The sequence below is a fragment of the Pseudophryne corroboree genome, chromosome 9, assembly GCF_028390025.1.
Source record: "Pseudophryne corroboree isolate aPseCor3 chromosome 9, aPseCor3.hap2, whole genome shotgun sequence".
Classification (NCBI taxonomy): Eukaryota; Metazoa; Chordata; class Amphibia; order Anura; family Myobatrachidae; genus Pseudophryne; species Pseudophryne corroboree.
This window is the reverse complement of record NC_086452.1, coordinates 217,506,062-217,527,177: the sequence shown is the minus strand read 5'-3', so window position 1 is coordinate 217,527,177 and position 21,116 is coordinate 217,506,062. Positions and strand designations below refer to the sequence as shown.

At 49.0% G+C, this 21,116-nt stretch overlaps 1 protein-coding gene across 1 annotated transcript in view; it reads left to right on the top strand.

The window, feature by feature from the left end:
• ASPM (assembly factor for spindle microtubules) overlaps window positions 1–21,116 on the top strand; it is a 330,682-nt gene that overhangs the window by 304,224 nt on the left and 5,342 nt on the right. Inside the window, exons 27-29 of the mRNA XM_063940119.1 lie at window positions 1,273–1,427; window positions 8,180–8,356; window positions 8,698–8,873. Of these exons, the coding sequence (XP_063796189.1) occupies window positions 1,273–1,427; window positions 8,180–8,356; window positions 8,698–8,873 (508 nt within the window). The remainder of the gene's footprint in view (window positions 1–1,272; window positions 1,428–8,179; window positions 8,357–8,697; window positions 8,874–21,116) is intronic.

Genomic DNA, 21,116 nt, shown 5'->3' with positions numbered 1-21,116 from the left:
ACGTGGACTACAATTGGGAATGGTAACCTTGCCCGAAGTGCATGCAAGGGGACACAGTGCACTAATTGGGGTTCCCGGTCACTTTACGGAGAAAACAACATTCTGTACTGGAAAAAGACTTAGGGGTTCACATAGATAACAAATTAAGCAGCAGTACCCAAAGTAGGAGTGCAGCAAAGAAGGCTAATAAGATACTAGCATGCATAAAACGGGGAATTGATGCAAGGGACGAGAGTATTATACTCCCATTATATAAATCACTAGTGAGGCCACATCTTGAATACTGTGTGCAATTTTGGGCACCATATTACAAAAAGGATATCCTGGAGCTAGAAAAGGTTCAGAGGCGGGCGACCAGACTGATCAAGGGCTTGGAGACGCTGGAATACGAGGGAAGGCTTGCAAGGCTAGGCATGTTTACATTGGAAAAGAGGAGACTAAGAGGGGACATGATCAACATCTACAAATATATAAGGGGTCAATACACAGAGCTTGAGAGGGACCTGTTTTCTATAAGATCAGCACAGAGGACACGTGGTCACTCGCTTAGGTTAGAGGAGAGGAGTTTCTGCACATTATGGCGAAAAGGTTTTTTCACAGTAAGGACAATACGTGTTTGGAATTCCCTGTCTGAGAGAGTGGTAATGGCGGACTCAGTCAACACCTTTAAGAATGGGTTAGATAAATTCCTATTGGATTAAGATATTCAGGGTTATGGTGCGTAGGCACACATTATAGTTAATATAACTAGTCCTAACATAAAAATAACTAGTCCTATAATAAGACTCACGAGCAGGGCCCTCTTCCCTCATGTGCTTATCCTTTGTCTTACTTTAATAATCTTCAACTGTACCACATCCAGCAGTCTTCTGCCACCTGATACTTATTCCAGTGTCATCTGCTGATGTAACTAAGTTTATTTACCCTGTACTTGTCCTATACTGTCGTCAACTGTAAGTTGCTGTTTTCCTGTTTGATTATTTTATGTTTGATTATTTATGTACTCTGTAATTGGGCGCTGCGGAACCCTTGTGGCGCCATATAAATAAAGGATAATAATCTCTATTTGTTCTATTATAGCATGGTGATGACAGTATATTAGTTAGTTTTTATGCATTTTGCATTTATTCTGTTCATTTAAAGGCTACCACCTAGATTTTACCTTAATCAACACATACAAAATTACATATACCCTGTTAAACATGTTTTTTTGTGAATAACCTATAATAATACTTAATACTTGCCATATTATATCTCTTCCTCAACCTGTAGAAGTAGCCACCAGACTGTCCTCTGTGTGCTGTGAGAACATGGCACAGAGTGGTGCTGTAAATATAATCTTTACCCTGATCCGCAGCTGCAACAGAAGCATCCCATGCATGGAAGTGATCAAATTGTCTATTCAAGTCCTACTTAACTTGTCTAAGGTAAGTGGGTTGGATTTTTGCTGCTGTTTCGTCTGGCATACAGTTATGGATTGCTGTTGTCCAAGTCAGGCAATTGTTAATGTGCATACACACTTGCCGATAAAATGAACAACGTAGCTCCTTTTCACCCTTCCTGAGCGACGACGTTCACTTTCTCTGCAAATGTGTATGCCTGCGACGCCGACCGATGCATGGCACCACGGGTCATTAATGACCCTCGGTGATGGCGGTGCATGCATGCTCAATCTGGACTGTCATCCAGGCGATGCCTGCATGGCACACTGCTGCGTGATGTCACTGAGCGATGTGAATGGTCATATCGCTCAGTGTGTACGGCCATCCACCCGGCCCGGGAGGGGAAACACTAGATCGCCCATAGAGCGACGTCGTTTAGTCTGTACGTTATGCACCTTTCGTCTGCAAATCAGTATGGTTGATTGTCAACTCTTGTTAGAGGATAGAATCAGGTGTGTTGCCACAAAAAACAAAATACCTTTTTAAAGGTTCACTAGGCTGGTGCACACTTTTCTCTGTTGTCTACTTTTATAGGCCCTACACACTGGCCGATTTTTTTGAAAGATATGAACGATCTCGTTCAGAAATGAACGAGAACTCGTTCATATCTTTCAGTGTGGAGGCTCCAGCGATGAACGATGCGCGTCCCCGCGCTCGTTCATCGCTGGTCCCCCGTCGGCTGTACATGCAGGCCAATATGGACGATCTCGTCCATATTTGCCTGCACTTCAATGCAGCCGGGTGACGGGGGGGGAGTGAAGAAACTTCACTCCCCCCGTCACTGCCCCCCCGCCGCCGGGTCGCTCGTCGGCCGTATCCGCCGTCGGGCAGCTCGGCGGCGGGTCGGCCAGTGTGTAGGGCCCTTTTGTCTGTTGTGGCTTTCCTTTTTTTATCCTGTTATGTTTAATTTAAATATTTACATTTTTATTTACTTGTGATGTTTACTAGGGTTTAAATTGTCAAAATATGATTGCAAATAAACTTTTTTCTCTGACGTCCTAGTGGATGCTGGGAACTCCGTAAGGACCATGGGGGATAGCGGCTCCGCAGGAGACTGGGCACAATTAAAGAAAGCTTTAGGTCACCTGGTGTGCACTGGCTCCTCCCACTATGACCCTCCTCCAAGCCTCCGTTAGATTTTGTGCCCGGCCGAGGTTGGATGCACACTAGGGGCTCTCCTGAGCTTCTAGGAAGAAAGTATATATTTAGGTTTTTTATTTTACAGTGAGACCTGCTGGCAACAGGCTCACTGCAGCGAGGGACTAAGGGGAGAAGAAGCGAACCTACCTGCTTGCAGCTAACTTGGGCTTCTTAGGCTACTGGACACCATTAGCTCCAGAGGGACCGACCGCATGGAACTGGCCTTGGTGTTCGGTCCCGGAGTCGCGCCGCCGTCCCCCTTACAGAGCCAGAAGCAAGAAGAGGTCCGGAAAATCGGCGGCAGAAGACATCAGTCTTCACCAAGGTAGCGCACAGCACTGCAGCTGTGCGCCATTGCTCCTCATACACACTTCACACTCCGGTCACTGAGGGTGCAGGGCGCTAGGGGGGGGCGCCCTGAGCAGCAATAAAAAGACCTTGGCTGGCAAAAATACCACAATATATAGCCCCAGAGGCTATATATGTGATGATTACCCCTGCCAGAATCCAGAAAAAAGCGGGAGAATAGTCCGCGAAAAAGGGGCGGAGCTATCTCCTTCAGCACACTGGCGCCATTTCTCCCTCACAGCTCCGCTGGAAGGAAGCTCCCTGGCTCTCTCCTGCAGTCTACACTACAGAAAAGGGTAAAAAAGAGAGGGGGGGCACTAAATTTGGGCGCAGTATATATAACAGCAGCTATAGGGGACATAATTCAGTTAGTCCCTGCATTATATAGCGCTCTGGTGTGTGCTGGCATACTCTCACTCTGTCTCCCCAAAGGGCTTTTGTGGGTCCTGTCCTCTGTTAGAGCATTCCCTGTGTGTGTGCGGTGTGTCGGTACGGCTGTGTCGACATGTTTGATGAGGATAATGAGGTGGAGGCGGAGCAGTTGCATATAGAAGGGGATGTCACCCCCTGCGGGGCAGACACCTGAGTGGATGGACTTATGGAAGGAATTGCGTGCATGCGTCGACTCCTTACACAAAAAATTTGACGACATGCCAAATGCGGGACAGCCGGCTTCTCAGCTCGTGCCTGTCCAGGCGTCTCAAAGGCCATCGGGGGCTCTAAAACGCCCGCTACCTCAGATGGCAGACGCGGATGTCGACACGGATACTGACACCAGTGTCGATGACGATGAGTCTAGTCTAATGTCCACTAAGGCCATTTGTTGCATGATTGAAGCAATGAAAGCGGTGTTACACATTTCTGATATAAACCCAGGTACCACTAAAAAGGGTATTATGTTTGGGGAGAAAAAACTACCCGTAGTCTTTCCCCCATCAGAAGAATTAAATGAAGTGTGTGAAGAAGCGTGGGCTTTCCCTGATAAAAGATTGGTAATCTCTAAGAAGTTACTTATGGCGTTCCCTTTTCCCCCAGAGGATAGGTCACGTTGGGAAACACCACCTAGGGTGGATAAAGCGCTCACACGTTTGTCTAAAAAGGTGGCACTACCGTCTCCGGATACGGCCGCCCTCAAGGAGCCTGCTGATAGAAAGCAGGAGGCTATCCTGAAGTCTGTATATACACACTCAGGCATTATACTTAGACCTGCTATTGCGTCAGCGTGGATGTGCAGCGCTGCCGCTGCGTGGTCAGATTCCCTGTCAGAAAATATTGACACCCTAGACAGGGACACTATTCTGCTAACCACAGAGCACATTAAAGACTCAGTCTTATACGTGAGAGATGCACAGAGGGAGATCTGCCGGCTGGCATCTAGAATAAGTGCATGGTCCATTTCTGCTAGGAGAGGCTTATGGACTCGCCAGTGGACAGGGGATGCAGATTCAAAAAGGCACATGGAAGTTTTGCCTTATAAGGGTGAGGAGTTATTCGGGGATGGTCTCTCGGACCTAGTTTCCACAGCAACTGCTGGGAAGTCAGCATTTTTACCCCATGTTCCCTCACAGCCTAAAAAGGCGCCGTTTTATCAAGTCCAGTCCTTTCGGACTCAGAAAAACAGGCGTGGAAAAGGCGGGTCCTTTCTGTCCAGAGGTAGGGGAAAAAGGCTGCAACAAACAGCAGGTTCCCAGGAGCAAAAGTCCTCCCCCCGCTTCTTCCAAGTCCGCCGCATGACGGTGGGGCTCCACAGACGGAGCCAGGTACGGTGGGGGGCCGCCTCAAAAATTTCAGCGATCAGTGGGCTCGCTCACAGGTGGATCCCTGGATCCTGCAAATAGTATCTCAAGGGTACAAACTGGAATTCGAGGCGTCTCCACCCCACCGGTTCCTAAAATCTGCCTTACCGACAACTCCCTCAGGCAGGGAGGCGGTGCTAGAGGCAATTCACAAGCTGTATTCCCAGCAGGTGATAGTCAAGGTGCCCCTACTTCAACAAGGACGGGGTTACTATTCCACACTGTTTGTGGTACCGAAACCGGACGGTTCGGTGAGACCCATTTTAAATTTGAAATCCTTGAACACATACATAAAAAAAATTCAAGTTCAAGATGGAATCGCTCTGGGCGGTTATTGCAAGCCTGGACGAGGGGGATTACATGGTATCCCTGGACATCAAGGATGCTTACCTGCATGTCCCCATTTACTATCCTCACCAGGAGTACCTCAGATTTGTGGTACAGGATTGCCATTACCAATTCCAGACGCTGCCGTTCGGACTCTCCACGGCACCGAGGGTGTTTACCAAAGTAATGGCGGAAATGATGATACTCCTTCGAAGAAAGGGAGTTTTAATTATCCCGTACTTGGACGATCTCCTAATAAAGGCGAGGTCCAAGGAGCAGTTGTTGGTGGGAGTAGCACTATCTCAGGAGGTGCTACACCAGCACGGTTGGATTCTGAATATTCCAAAATCACAGCTGGTTCCGACGACACGTCTACTGTTCCTGGGTATGATCCTGGACACAGTCCAGAAAAAAGTGTTTCTCCCGGAGGAGAAAGCCAAGGAGCTGTCATCTCTAGTCAGAGACCTCCTGAAACCGAAACAGGTATCGGTGCATCACTGCACGCGGGTCCTGGGAAAGATGGTGGCTTCTTACGAAGCAATTCCTTTCGGCAGGTTCCATGCCAGAATCTTTCAGTGGGACCTGTTGGACCAGTGGTCCGGATCGCATCTTCAGATGCATCGCCTGATAACCCTGTCTCCAAGAACCAGGGTGTCTCTGCTGTGGTGGCTGCAAAGGGCCCATCTTCTAGAGGGCCGCAGATTCGGCATACAGGACTGGGTCCTGGTGACCACGGATGCCAGCCTTCGGGGCTGGGGGGCAGTCACACAGGGAAGAAACTTCCAAGGACTATGGTCGAGTCAGGAGACTTCCCTACACATAAATATTCTGGAACTAAGGGCCATTTACAACGCCCTAAGTCAGGCAAGGCCTCTGCTTCAAAACCAGCCGGTACTGATCCAGTCAGACAACATCACGGCAGTCGCCCATGTAAATCGACAGGGCGGCACGAGAAGCAGGATGGCAATGGCAGAAGCCACAAGGATTCTCCGATGGGCGGAAAATCACGTACTAGCACTGTCGGCAGTGTTCATTCCGGGAGTGGACAACTGGGAAGCAGACTTTCTCAGCAGGCACGACCTCCACCCGGGAGAGTGGGGACTTCATCCAGAAGTCTTCACGCTGATTGTAAATCGATGGGAACGTCCACAAGTGGACATGATGGCGTCCCGCCTCAACAAAAAACTAGAGAGATATTGCGCCAGGTCAAAGGACCCTCAGGCGATAGCTGTGGACGCTCTGGTGACACCGTGGGTGTACCAGTCAGTTTATGTGTTCCCTCCTCTGCCTCTCATACCAAGGGTACTGAGAATAATAAGAAAACGAGGAGTAAGAACAATACTCGTGGTTCCGGACTGGCCAAGGCGAGCGTGGTACCCAGAACTTAAAGAGATGATCTCAGAGGACCCATGGCCTCTGCCGCTCAAACAGGACCTGCTGCAGCAGGGGCCCTGTCTGTTCCAAGACTTACCGCGGCTGCGTTTGACGGCATGGCGGTTGAACGCCGGATCCTGAAGGAAAAGGGCATTCCGGAGGAAGTCATTCCTACGCTGATTAAAGCCAGGAAAGATGTAACTGCAAAGCATCATCACCGCATATGGCGGAAATATGTTGCTTGGTGTGAGGCCGAAAAGGCCCCAACAGAGGAATTTCAACTAGGTCGATTTCTGCATTTCCTACAAACAGGAGTGACTATGGGCCTGAAATTAGGCTCCATTAAGGTACAGATCTCGGCTCTGTCGATTTTCTTCCAGAAAGAACTGGCTTCATTGCCTGAAGTTCAGACGTTTGTGAAGGGAGTGCTGCATATTCAGCCCCCGTTTGTGCCTCCAGTGGCACCTTGGGATCTCAACGTGGTGTTGAGTTTCTTAAAATCACATTGGTTTGAGCCACTTAAGACCGTGGATCTAAAATATCTCACGTGGAAAGTGGTCATGTTATTGGCCTTGGCTTCGGCCAGGCGTGTGTCAGAATTGGCGGCTTTGTCATGTAAAAGCCCTTATCTGATTTTCCATATGGATAGGGCAGAATTGAGGACTCGTCCCCAGTTTCTTCCTAAGGTGGTATCAGCTTTTCACTTGAACCAACCTATCGTGGTGCCTGCGGCTACTAGGGACTTGGAGGACTCCAAGTTACTGGACGTAGTCAGGGCCTTGAAAATTTATGTTTCCAGGACGGCTGGAGTCAGGAAAACTGACTCGCTATTTATCCTGTATGCACCCAACAAGCTGGGTGCTCCTGCTTCTAAGCAGACTATTGCTCGCTGGATTTGTAGCACAATTCAGCAGGCGCATTCTGCGGCTGGACTACCGCATCCTAAATCAGTAAAAGACCATTCCACAAGGAAGGTGGGCTCATCTTTGGCGGCTGCCCGAGGGGTCTCGGCTTTACAACTTTGCCGAGCTGCTACTTGGTCAGGGGCAAACACGTTTGCAAAATTCTACAAATTTGATACCCTGGCTGAGGACCTGGAGTTCTCTCATTCGGTGCTGCAGAGTCATCCGCACTCTCCCGCCCGTTTGGGAGCTTTGGTATAATCCCCATGGTCCTTACGGAGTTCCCAGCATCCACTAGGACGTCAGAGAAAATAAGATTTTACTCACCGGTAAATCTATTTCTCGTAGTCCGTAGTGGATGCTGGGCGCCCGTCCCAAGTGCGGATTGTCTGCAATACTTGTACATAGTTACTGTTAACTAAACGGTTATTGTTGAGCCATCTGTTGAGAGGCTCAGTTGTTTTCATACTGTTAAACTGGGTATTGTATCACGAGTTGTACAGTGTGATTGGTGTGGCTGGTAAGAGTCTTACCCGGGATTCAAAATCCTTCCTTATTATGTCAGCTCGTCCGGGCACAGTGTCCTAACTGAGGCTTGGAGGAGGGTCATAGTGGGAGCAGCCAGTGCACACCAGGTGACCTAAAGCTTTCTTTAATTGTGCCCAGTCTCCTGCGGAGCCGCTATCCCCCATGGTCCTTACGGAGTTCCCAGCATCCACTAAGGACTACGAGAAATAGATTTACCGGTGAGTAAAATCTTATTTTTTTTACTTGTTTTAAAGTTTTTGTTTTTAGTCCTCTAAGCAATCCAGTCTGTCAGGTAACTGAGGTTTTTCTGATCCGCTTACAGTACGAAAGAACAGTATTGGCTGTCTATGAAGTGAATAACTCTGTGGAAAGTCTCCTGGATTTGATGCAGATCTACAGGGAGAAAGCTGGAGACAAAGTATCTGACAAAGGGGGCAGTATTTTTACCAAGACCTGCTGCCTTTTAGCAATCTTTGCACTAAATTCGCAGAGAGCTCGGGTAGGTGTATTGATAACATTTCTTTTCAGTGATATATCATACAGTATATACCTTGTTCTCAAACAGGAGATTGCCATTATTTGTATATACTAGTACATTTGCAAAACTCAACTGAAGACTCTTAGATTAGCTTCCTGTGTGCTGGCAGTTTGCCATTCTTATTTGTAAGGAAGTACATGATTTAAAATATCAGGGCATAGGAGCCAACTTTTCAAAAATCATTAAGGGTGCCCACAACACCTCATACAGGCCTGTCATTTTGCCAGTTAATCTTGGATGTTTTAAAATGCTGCTGCACTGGAGTAGTTTAAAAACCTAAAGAATGCATTTCCTTTCTTCAGGAGATACGTGCCATCCCTAAAGCTATGGATCGGATCTGTAGCATTTACAGGCTGACAGCACGGAAGCACAAAATGGACACAGCCAGGAATCTCTGCAAACAGCTCATGAGCAGTACTCCAGGTCATGGGTTTGGCGCTCTTCAAGCAACACCAATCCGGACAAGAATTGTGTCAAGGTATGTTTTTTATTAAAATGATGATGATGCATTCCTTTCTTCTGTGTTTTGCCTGTGCAAAGTGTAAAACCAAATTTCCTCACGTACAATCTGATCTGACTGGGGAGGGGACATTTTGCTCGTTTTACGCTGCAGAGACCGGAGTGTCACGACTGTGGACATACTACTTGGGCAGCAACACTTGCCGGGGCGTTGTCGGCTCTTTCTCAATAATTGTCTGTTAGCCCTGTGATAGTGGGACCCTCTGGAGTGCCAACCACTGGGTTAGTCCATGAAGGTCCACCCATTTTGCCTTCTTAACCTGTTGATCCTCCCGGAACTCGGGGCTTGGTCTGCTCTGTGAAAGGGTTGGTGCATGTCTCTTCAACCCTACAGCAACTACTTGACTCTTCCTCCAGAGGTTCAGTGGGTTTGACAGGCCAGAGTGGTCCTCAAAAGCAGAGGCTTCCATATTTCCTTGATTCTGTGGAGGAATCAAATTCGGCGGTTTATCTGAAGATGAACTGGATCTCTTTGGTTACGGAAGAGAATTTTGCTGATGTTCAAGGGGTAGTAGTCTTAATCAAGCTCATCCGCCAGGTTTTGCATGTCTCGGACTTTGACTTTATGAAGATTCAGGAAGTCTCTCGTCATGAGGAAATGTAAACAGCCAGTTAACTTTATTTTTTTTCCTCAAGAATCTACTGTCAACTGCAACGGTGCATTAAGATTGCAAGTTCCAGATTTCTTCGTTTTATCCACTGCTGGCTGTGGATAGATCTAAATGGGAAATCCCACCTTTGGTGGATCCCTCTAGTGTCAGGTTCTCTAACAAGACTAAAAGATTACTATTCTGGTGTTAGGCTCTACCTCTCCCAGACAGTTATGCAAACTTCAATCCATTCTGAAAATAGGATTTCTCTGACGTCCTAGTGGATGCTGGGAACTCCGTAAGGACCATGGGGAATAGCGGCTCCGCAGGAGACTGGGCACAAAAGTAAAAGCTTTAGGACTACCCGGTGTGCACTGGCTCCTCCCCCTATGACCCTCCTCCAAGCCTCAGTTAGATTTTTGTGCCCGGCCGAGAAGGGTGCATTCTAGGAGGCTCTCCTGAGTTTCTTAGAAAAAGTTTTAGTTTTAGGTTTTTTATTTTCAGTGAGACCTGCTGGCAACAGGCTCACTGCATCGAGGGACTAAGGGGAGAAGAAGCGAACCTGCCTGCTTGCAACCAGCTTGGGCTTCTTAGGCTACTGGACACCATTAGCTCCAGAGGGACCGAACACAGGCCCAGCCTCGGAGTCCGGTCCCAGAGCCGCGCCGCCGGCCCCCTTACAGAGCCAGAAGCAAGAAGAGGTCCGGAAAAATCGGCGGCAGAAGACATCAGTCTTCAACAAGTTAGCGCACAGCACTGCAGCTGTGCGCCATTGCTCCTCAGGCACACTTCACACTCCGGTCACTGAGGGTGCAGGGCGCTAGGGGGGGGCGCCCTGAGCAGCAATGTTAAACACCTTGGCTGGCGAAAATACACCACATATAACCCCCGGGGCTATATGGATGTATTTTATCCCCTGCCAGAATACAGCAAAAAGCGGGAGAAAAGGCCGCCGAGAAGGGGGCGGAGCCTATCTCCTCAGCACACGGGCGCCATTTTCCATCACAGCTCCGCTGGAAGGATGTCTCCCTGACTCTCCCCTGCAGTCTTGCACTACAGAAAAGGGTAAAAAAGAGAGGGGGGGCACTAATTTGGCGCAGTTTTGATAATAACAGCAGCTATAAAGGGAAAAGCACGTTATATAGTGGTATTCCTGTCTATATATAGCGCTCTGGTGTGTGATGGCATACTCTCCCTCCCGTCTCCCCAAAGGGCTAGTGGGGTCCTGTCCTCTATTAGTGCATTCCCTGTGTGTCGGTACGTTTGTGTCGACATGTATGAGGAGGAAACTGATGTGGAGGCGGAGCAATTGCCTGTAATGGTGATGTCACCCCCTAGGGGGTCGACACCTGAGTGGATGGGCTTATGGAAGGACTTACGTGACAGTGTCAGCTCTTTACAAAAGACAGTTGATGACATGAGACAGCCGGCTACTCAGCTTGGGCCTGTCGGGGCGTCTCAAAGGCCATCAGGGGCTCTAAAGCGCCCGTTACCTCAGATGGCAGATACAGATGCCGACACGGATACTGACTCCAGTGTCGACGGTGAAGAGACGAATGTGACTTCCAGTAGGGCCACACGTTACATGATTGAGGCAATGAACGATGTTTTACCCATTTCTGAGATTACAAGTACCACTAAAAAGGGTATTATGTTTGGTGTGAAAAACTACCCGTAGTTTTTCCTGAATCTGATGAATTAAATGAAGTGTGTGATGAAGCGTGGGTTTCCCCTGATAAAAAACTGATAATTCCTAAAAAGTTATTGGCATCATACCCTTTCCCGCCAGAGGATAGGGCACGTTGGGAAACACTCCCTAGGGTGGATAAAGCGCTCACACGCTTGTCAAAACAGGTGGCACTACCGTCTCCTGATACGGCCGCCCTTAAGGAACCTGCTGACAGAAAGCAGGAGAATATCTTAAAATGTATATACACACATACTGGTGTTATACTGCGACCAGCAATCGCCTCAGCCTGGATGTGCAGTGCTGGGGTGGCTTGGTCGGATTCCCTGACTGAAAATATTGATACCTTGGATAGGGACAGTATATTACTGACTATATTGCATTTAAAAGATGCATTTTTATATATGCGTGATGCTCAGAGGGATATTTGCCGACTGGCATCAAGAGTAAGTGCGCTGTCCATTTCTGCCAGAAGAGGGTTATGGACGAGGCAGTGGTCAGGTGATGCGGATTCCAAAAGGCATATGGAAGTATTGCCTTATAAAGGGGAGGAGTTATTTGGGGTAGGTCTATCAGACCTGGTGGCCACGGCAACGGCTGGGAAATCCACATTTTTACCCCAGGTAGCCTCTCAACATAAGAAGACGCCGTATTATCAGGCGCAGTCCTTTCGGCCCCATAAGGGCAAGCGGGCAAAAGGCTCCTCTTTTCTGCCCCGTGGCAGAGGAAGAGGAAAAAGGCTGCAGCAGACAGCCAGTTCCCAGGAACAGAAGCCCTCTCCTGCTTCTGCCAAGTCCTCAGCATGACGCTGGGGCTTTACAAGCGGACTCAGGCACGGTGGGGGCCCGTCTCAAGAATTTCAGAGCGCAGTGGGCTCACTCACAAGTGGACCCCTGGATCCTTCAGGTGGTATCTCAGGGGTACAAATTGGAATTCGAGACGTCTCCCCCTCGCCGTTTCCTAAAGTCTGCTTTACCGACGTCTCCCTCCGACAGGGAGGCGGTATTGGAAGCCATTCACAAGCTGTATTCTCAGCAGGTGATAATCAAGGTACCCCTCCTGCAACAGGGAAAGGGGTATTATTCCACGCTGTTGGTATACCGAAGCCGGACGGCGCGGTGAGACCTATTTTAAATCTAAAATCTTTGAACACTTACATACAGAGATTCAAATTCAAGATGGAGTCACTCAGAGCAGTGATCGCGAACCTGGAAGAAGGGGATTATATGGTCTCTCTGGTCATGTCCCAATTTACCCTTCTCATCAAGGGTACCTCAGGTTTGTGGTACAGAACTGCCACTATCAGTTTCAGACGCTGCCGTTTGGATTGTCCACGGCACCCCGGGTCTTTACCAAAGTAATGGCCAAAATGATGATACTCCTCCGAAGGAAAGGAGTTTTAAATTATCCCTTACTTGGACGATCTCCTGATAAGGGCGAGATCCAGGGAACAGTTGGTAGTCGGGTTAGCACTATCGCAAGTAGTGCTGCGGCAGCACGGTTGGATTCTCAATATCCCAAAATCGCAGCTGATCCCGACGACTCGTCTTCTATTCCTAGAGATGATCCTGGACACAGTCCAGAAAAAGGTGTTTCTCCCGGAGGAGAAAGCCGGGGAGTTATCCGAGCTAGTCAGAAACCTCCTAAAATCAGGCCAAGTCTCAGTGCATCAATGCACAAGGGTCCTGGGAAAAATGGTGGCTTCCTACGAAGCAATCCCATTTGGCAGATTCCACGCAAGAACATTCCAGTGGGACCTGCGGGACAAATGGTCCGGATCGCATCTTCAGATGCATCAGCGGATAACCCTGTCACCAAGCACAAGGGTGTCTCTCCTGTGGTGGTTGCAGAGTGCTCATCTTCTAGAGGGCCGCAGATTCGGCATTCAGGACTGGGTCCTGGTGACCACGGATGCCAGCCTGCGAGGCTGGGGAGCAGTCACACAGGGAAGAAATTTCCAGGGCTTGGGGTCAAGCCTGGAGACATCACTTCACATAAATATTCTGGAGTTAAGGACCATTTACAATGCTCTAAGCCAAACAAGACCTCTGCTTCAAGGTCAGCCGGCGCTGATCCGCTCGGACAACATCACGGCAGTCGCCCACGTAAACAGACAGGGCGGCACAAGAAGCAGGAGGGCAATGGCAGAAGCTGCAAGGATTCTTCGCTGGGCGGAAAATCATGTAATAGCACTGTCAGCAGTGTTCATTCCGGGAGTGGACACGACCTCCACCCGGGAGAGTGGGGACTTCATCCAGAAGTCTTCCACATGATTGGGAACCGTTGGGAAAAACCAATGGTGGACATGATGGCGTCCCGCCTCAACAAAAAACTGGACAGGTATTACGCCAGGTCAAGGGACCCTCAGGCAATAGCTGTGGACGCTCTGGTAACACCGTGGGTGTACCAGTCGGTGTATGTGTTCCCTCCTCTGCCTCTCATACCCAAGGTACTGAGAATTATAAGACGGAGAGGAGTAAGAACTATACTCGTGGCTCCGGATTGGCCAAGAAGGACTTGGTACCCGGAACTTCAAGAGATGCTCACAGAGGACCCGTGGCCTCTGCCTCTAAGAAGGGACCTGCTCCAGCAAGGACCCTGTCTGTTTCAAGACTTACCGCGGCTGCGTTTGACGGCATGGCGGTTGAACGCCGGATCCTAAAGGAAAAAGGCATTCCTGAGGAAGTCATCCCTACCCTGATCAAAGCCAGGAAGGATGTGACCGCAAAACATTATCACCGCATTTGGCGAAAATATGTTGCGTGGTGTGAGGCCAGGACGGCCCCAACGGAGGAATTTCAACTGGGTCGATTCCTGCATTTCCTGCAAACAGGAGTGTCTATGGGCCTCAAATTGGGGTCCATTAAGGTTCAAATTTCGGCCCTGTAGATTTTCTTCCAGAAAGAACTGGCTTCAGTTCCTGAAGTCCAGACGTTGTCAAGGGAGTGCTGCATATACAGCCTCCTTTTGTGCCTCCAGTGGCACCTTGGGATCTCAATGTAGTTTTGGGGTTCCTCAAATCACATTGGTTTGAACCACTTAAATCTGTGGATTTAAAATATCTCACATGGAAAGTGGCCATGCTGTTGGCCCTGGCTTCGGCCAGGCGCGTGTCAGAATTGGCGGCTTTATCTTGCAAAAGCCCCTATCTGATTTTCCATTCGGACAGGGCGGAATTGAGGACTCGTCCTCAGTTTCTCCCTAAGGTGGTCTCAGCGTTTCACCTGAACCAACCTATTGTGGTGCCTGCGGCTACTAGGGACTTGGAGGACTCCAAGTTGCTAGAAGTTGTCAGGACCCTGAAAATATCCTGTATGCACCCAACAAGCTGGGTGCTCCTGCTTCTAAGCAGACTATTGCTCGTTGAATTTGTAGTACAATTCAGCTTGCACATACTGTGGCAGGCCTGCCACAGCCAAAATCAGTAAATGCCCATTCCACAAGGAAGGTGGGCTCATCTTGGGCGGCTGCCCGAGGGGTCTCGGCTTTAAAACTTTGCCGCGCAGCTACTTGGTCAGGGGCAAACACGTTTGCAAAATTCTACAAATTTGATACCCTGGCTGAGGAGGACCTGGAGTTCTCTCATTCGGTGCTGCAGAGTCATCCGCACTCTCCCGCCCGTTTGGGAGCTTTGGTATAATCCCCATGGTCCTTACGGAGTTCCCAGCATCCACTAGGACGTCAGAGAAAATAAGAATTTACTTACCGATAATTCTATTTCTCGTAGTCCGTAGTGGATGCTGGGCGTCCATCCCAAGTGCGGATTGTCTGCAATACTTGTACATAGTTATTGTTAACTAAATCGGGTTATTGTTGTAGTGAGCCATCTTCCTAGAGGCTCCTCTGTTATCATACTGTTAACTGGGTTCAGATCACAAGTTGTACGGTGTGATTGGTGTGGCTGGTATGAGTCTTACCCGGGATTCCAAAATCCTTCCTTATTGTGTACGCTCGTCCGGGCACAGTATCCTAACTGAGGCTTGGAGGAGGGTCATAGGGGGAGGAGCCAGTGCACACCGGGTAGTCTTAAAGCTTTTACTTTTGTGCCCAGTCTCCTGCGGAGCCGCTATTCCCCATGGTCCTTACGGAGTTCCCAGCATCCACTACGGACTACGAGAAATAGAATTATCGGTAAGTAAATTCTTATTTTTAATTACCTACTGGTAAATCCTTTTCTCGCAGTCCGTAGAGGATGCTGGGGTCCACATTAGTACCATGGGGCATAGACGGGTCCACTAGGAGCCACTGTCACTTTAAGAGTTTGAGAGTGTGGGCTGGCTCCTCCCTCTATGCCCCTCCTACCAGACTCGGTCTAGAAACTGTGCCCGTGGAGACTGACAACTTCGAGAAAGATTTAACACAGATAGTGGCGAGATTCACACCAGCTCACACAAACAAGGCAAACCAAGCTAACTAGCTTGAAAACTCAGCAACAGCAGAATAACATTACTGAACCAAGTAATAACGCAGTACTTAACTAAGAACAAAGCCGTTCTGACCAAGTAACCACTGCAGGGTAACGAAGCGCTGGGTGGGCGCCCAGCATCCTCCAACGGCAGTGATTTTCAACCTTTTTTTACTCGCAGCACACCGACAATATTTTCAAATTGCCAAGGCACACCATAAGTTCCCCACAGAAAAAAACGAAAGAAAACACACACATTGGCCCTCACAGTAAAAACAAATCCACACATACATTGGCCTACACAGAAAAAACAATCGCATTGCTCCCCACATAAATCATGTTGTTCAATACATAAAACCTATTGCTCCCCACATAAATCAATCACATTGCTTCCCACATAAATCCTATTGCTCACCACATGAATTATTCACATTGTTCCCCCCCATAAATCCTTATTCTCCCCACATAAATCCTATTGTTCCCCACGGGAGAACTAAAAAACAAATATTAACCCCTACCGGTCAGCTGTCCTCCTTCCTGTCCCTCAGTGGCGGGGGGTTGTTCATAGTGGAGTGCTGCGAATACTGAGCAGCGGGCGGGCGGGCAGGTGTGGATGTGGGTGGGCAAGGAAAGTTGTGTATGCAGGTAGGAACTGTAAGATGTGTATGCAGGCGGGTGGGCTGGCTGGGTGGGGACATGCGGCAGCCATGACCAATGTCATCTCACTGCCGCATCTTCAAGGCATAGGGCACGGCTGGAGCACGACTGATCCTCTAAGAAGAGCCAACAGTTCACTCTGAAGGTGCAGGAAGCTGCTCTGGCTCCGCGGCACACCTTGCAACTGGTAGCGGCATACTAGTGTGCCACGGCACACTGGTTGATGAAGCCTGCTCTACCGGCATGTAATTAAAATCCTATTTTCTCTTACATCCTAGAGGATGCTGGGGTCCACATTAGTACCATGGGGATGTACCAAAGCTCCCAGAACGGGAGGTAGAGTGCGGAGGCTCCTGCAGAACTGATTGACCAAATTTTAGGTCCTCAAAGGCCAAAGTATCGAACCTGTAGAACTTAGCAAATGTGTTCGACCCAGACCAAGTAGCCGCTTGGAAAAGCCGAGACACCCCGGGTAGCTGCGCAGGAAGAACCCACTTAACGAGTAGAGTGGGCCTTAACAGATCTTGGACACGGCAATCCTGCCGTAGAATATGCATGATGGATAGTGAACCTGTAACAGCGAGACATCGTCTGCTTAGAAGCAGGACACCCAATTTTCTTGGGATCGTACAAGATAAACAGAGTCCAGTTTTCTGTGATGAGCAGTTCTCTTCACATAGATTTTCAGAGCCCTTACAACATCCAAGGACTTTGATGGAATTGAGGAGTCAGTAGCAACTGGCACCACAATAGGTTGGTTGATATGAAAAGCCGACACAACCTTTGGAAGGAACTGCTGACGTGTCCGGAGCTAAGCCCTATCTTCATGGAAGATCAAGTAGGGACTTTTGCAGGACAAAGCCCCCAACTCCGACACACGTCTAGCAGATGCTAAGGCCAACAAAGTGACTGCCTTCCACATGAGAATCTTGACCTCATCCTCCTGTAGAGGCTCTAACCAATCCGATTGGAGGAACTGCAACACCACGTTAAGATCCCAGGGCGCTGTAGGTGGCACAAAGGGAGACTGGATGTGCAGAACACCTTTCAAAAAGGTCTGAACCTCAGGGAGGGCAGCCAATTGTTTCTGGAAGAAAATGGATAAGGCTGAAATCTGGACCTTTACGCATCCCAACCTCAGGCCCATATCCACACCTGCTTGCAGGAAGAGGATAAACCGTCCCAGTTGAAGCTCCACCGTAGGAAACTTTGATTCACACCAAGATACATACTTTTTCCAAATGCAATGATAATTATTTAGACGTTACTCCTTTCCTAGCCTGTATGAGGGTAGGAATGACTTTGTTCGGAATGCCCTTCCGAGCTAATATCTGGCGTTCAACCTCCATGCTGTCAAACGTAGCCGCGGTAAGTCTTGATAAGTGAACGGCCCCTGTTGTAACGGGTCCTCCCGAAGAGGAAGAGGCCTCTGATCTTCCAGCAGTAGATCCAGAAGATCCACGTACCAAGCCCTTCTTGGCCAGTCCGGAGCAATGAGGATTGCCTGAACTCTTGTTCTCAGTATGAGCTTTGAAATCCTTGGGATGAGTGGAAGTGGAGGAAACACGTACACCGACTGGAACACCCACGGAGACATCAGAGCGTCCACCGCCACTGCTTGCGGGTGTCTCGACCTGGAACAATACCTCCGAAGCTTCTTGTTGAGGCCATTATGTCTATTTAAGGAACCCCCCCAAAGATTTGTCACCTCCGTGACCACCTCTGGATGTAGGCCCCACTCTCCTGGATGGAGATCGTGTCTGCTGAGGATATCCGCTTCCCAGTTGTCTACTCCTGGAATGAAGATTGCTGACAGCGCCAACGCATGTTTTTCTGCCCAGAGGATGATTCTCGTCACCTCTGACATTGCAGCTCTGCTCTTCGTTCCACCCTGTCGGTTTATGTAGGCCACCGTCATTACATTGTCCGACTGCACTTCAATAGCTCGATCTCGCAGAAGATGTGCCGTGTGGAGAAGACCGTTGTACACGGCTCTTAGTTCCAGAATGTTTATTGGAAGATTAGATTCCAGACTTGACCACCTTCCTTGGAAGGTTTCCTCTTGAGCGACTGCGCCCCATCCCCGGAGGCTTGCATCCGTGGTTAGAAGGATCCAGTCCTGAATAACGAACCTGCGGCCCTCCAGAAGGTGGGACATTAGCAACCAACAGAGGAGTGAAATCCTTGCTTTCGGTGACAGACAAATCCTCAGGTTCAAATGTAGATGAGACCACGACCAGTTGTCCAGGAGATCGAGCATGAAATCTTCTGTACTGTAGAGGCTCGTAGGAGGCAACCATCTTCCCCAGAAGGCGAATGAACTGATGAACAGATACCCGGGTGGGCTTCAGGAAATCCCGGACCATTGTTTGAATCACCACCGCTTTCTCCTCCCGTAAAAACACCCTTTGCACTTCCGTGTCGAGGATCATCCCCAGGAAAGACGATCTCCTTGTCGGCTCCAAATATGACTTTGGAAGGTTTAGGATCCAACCATGGTCCCTGAGCAGACGAGTCGTGAGAGCAATAGACTGCAACAACTTTTTCCTGGTTGATGCCTTTATCAGCAGATCGTCCAGATATGGGATTATGTTCACCCACTGTCTGCGGAGGAGAACCATCATCTTGGTGAACACCCTTGGTGCCGTGGAGAGGCCGAATGGCAGTGCCTGGAACGGATAGTGGCAGTCCAACAGAGCAAATCTGAGATAAGCCTGGTGCGGCGGCCAAATCAGAACGTGGAGGTACGCATCCTTGATATCCAGGGATACCAGAAACTCTCCCTCCTCCAGACCTGAGATCACTGCTCTCAGAGACTCCATTTTGATTTTGAACTCCCTCAGATAAGGGTTTAACGATTTCAAGTTCAAAATCTGTCTGACTGAACCATCCGGCTTCGGTACCACGAGAAGGTTTGAATAATAACCCGTGGTTTGCATATGAGGCGGAACTGGGACAATGACCTGTGACTCTTCCAGTTTTTGGATGGCTTCCTGCAGGATAGAAGCCTGATTTGAAGAATCGGTGAGGCGGAAGTTCTTGAAACTCCAGTCTGTACCCTTGGGACACAATATCCTATACCCAGGGATCCAGTCCGGTTGACACTCAGACGTGACTGAAACGTCTGAGCCCCGCACACACCAGCCCATCTTCCAGGCTTTGCGGTCCACCGTCATGCTGAGGATTTTGAGGAACCAGAAGCAGGTTTCTGGTCCTGGGAGCCTGCGGGTGCCGGCTTTTTGGATTTTGCACGACGACCTCTAAAGAAGGTGGTAGGAGGCTTGGACTTTTTTTGTCTTAGCAGTCCGAAAGGACTGCGATGCAGATGAAGAAAAGGGTTTTTTCTTAGAAGGCGTAGCTGAGGGAAGAAAAGGTGACTTACCCGCGGTTGACGTCGAAATCCACGCATCCAATGCTTCCTCAGATAGAGCCTGACCTGTGTAGGGTAGGTTCTCCACACCTTTCCTGGTTTCCGCGTCTGCAGACCATTGGCATAGCCAGAAACCCCTGCGAGCTGAGACGGACATGGAAGATATCCGTGCAGTCAGCGTACCCAGGTCCTTCATGGATTCCACCATGAACACACAGAATCCTGTATGTTACGTAAAAATAATTCAATGTCACTTCTATCAATTGTATCCAAATCCTCTAGTAACATGCCTGACCACTTTACTATAGCTTTAGAAATCCATGCACAGGCAATAGGGTGCCTCAACGCCACCCTTGAAGCAGTGTATATGGATTTGAGCGTAGTGTCAATCTTACGATCAGCCGGTTCTTTTAACGTGGTAGATCCAGGGACAGGTAAAACTACCTTCTTTGGCAGTCTGGAAACAGATGCATCAACAATGGGTGGGTTTTCCCATTTTTTTTCTATCCTCCTCCGGGAAAGGAAAAGCAAGCAGAACCCTTTTGGGGATCTGGAATTTCTTCTCCAGGGCTTCCCAGGATTTTTCAAATAAAGCATTTAACTCTTTAGATGCAGGGAAGGTTAGCGAGGCTTTCTTATTGTCTGTAAAGTAAGCCTCCTCAACCTGCTCAGGTGGTGTCAGTAATAATTTACACATCTCTAATGGCCTCAATCATGAGCTGCACCCCCTTTGCAAGGGATGCCGCCCTCCTCAGCACATCCCCATCACCGTCTGCCGTGTCAGAGTCAGTATCCGTGTCGGCTTGCATAATCTGGGCAAGTACAGGTTTCTGTGGGTATATGCTAGGGCAGGCATTCCCAACCACGGTCCTCAAGGCACACTAACAGTGCAGGTTTTAGTGATATCCAGGCTGCAGCACAGATGGTTAAATCAAAATAACTGAGCTACTAATTAAGTCACCTGTGCTGAAGCCTGGATATCACTAAAACCTGCACTGTTAATGTGCCTTGAGGACCGTGGTTGGGAATGCCTGTGCTAGGGTATTTTGAAGGAATTGAAACAGAACCTGACCAAACAGCCATAGACTTCTTTAAAACCTGAGTTTCAGTCTCCGTATGAGCTACTCTAGTAGAGATCTGAGAGATCATTCCCTTAATAGAGGACAACCACTCAGGCTCATTAATAGGGATCTGAGATAAGACATTACATTCCTGTGTACATGGAATGGATTCCTCTGGAGAAGAAATGTCCTCAGCAGCATAAGACACAGAGTCCCAAGACATGGCTATGTGAGAAAACAACCCCCCCCCCCCCCCCCCCCCCCCCCCCCCACACACACACAGGAAAATGTCAGACACAGTTTCCCCCTAAGTATGCCACAGAGAAACACAGAGCTTGGAGCCAGCGCGCACACAGCACTTGCCTATGTAGATATAATGTAACTACCTAGCGCTGACTGTGTACCTTAACAGACTACACAGTAAATTCACAG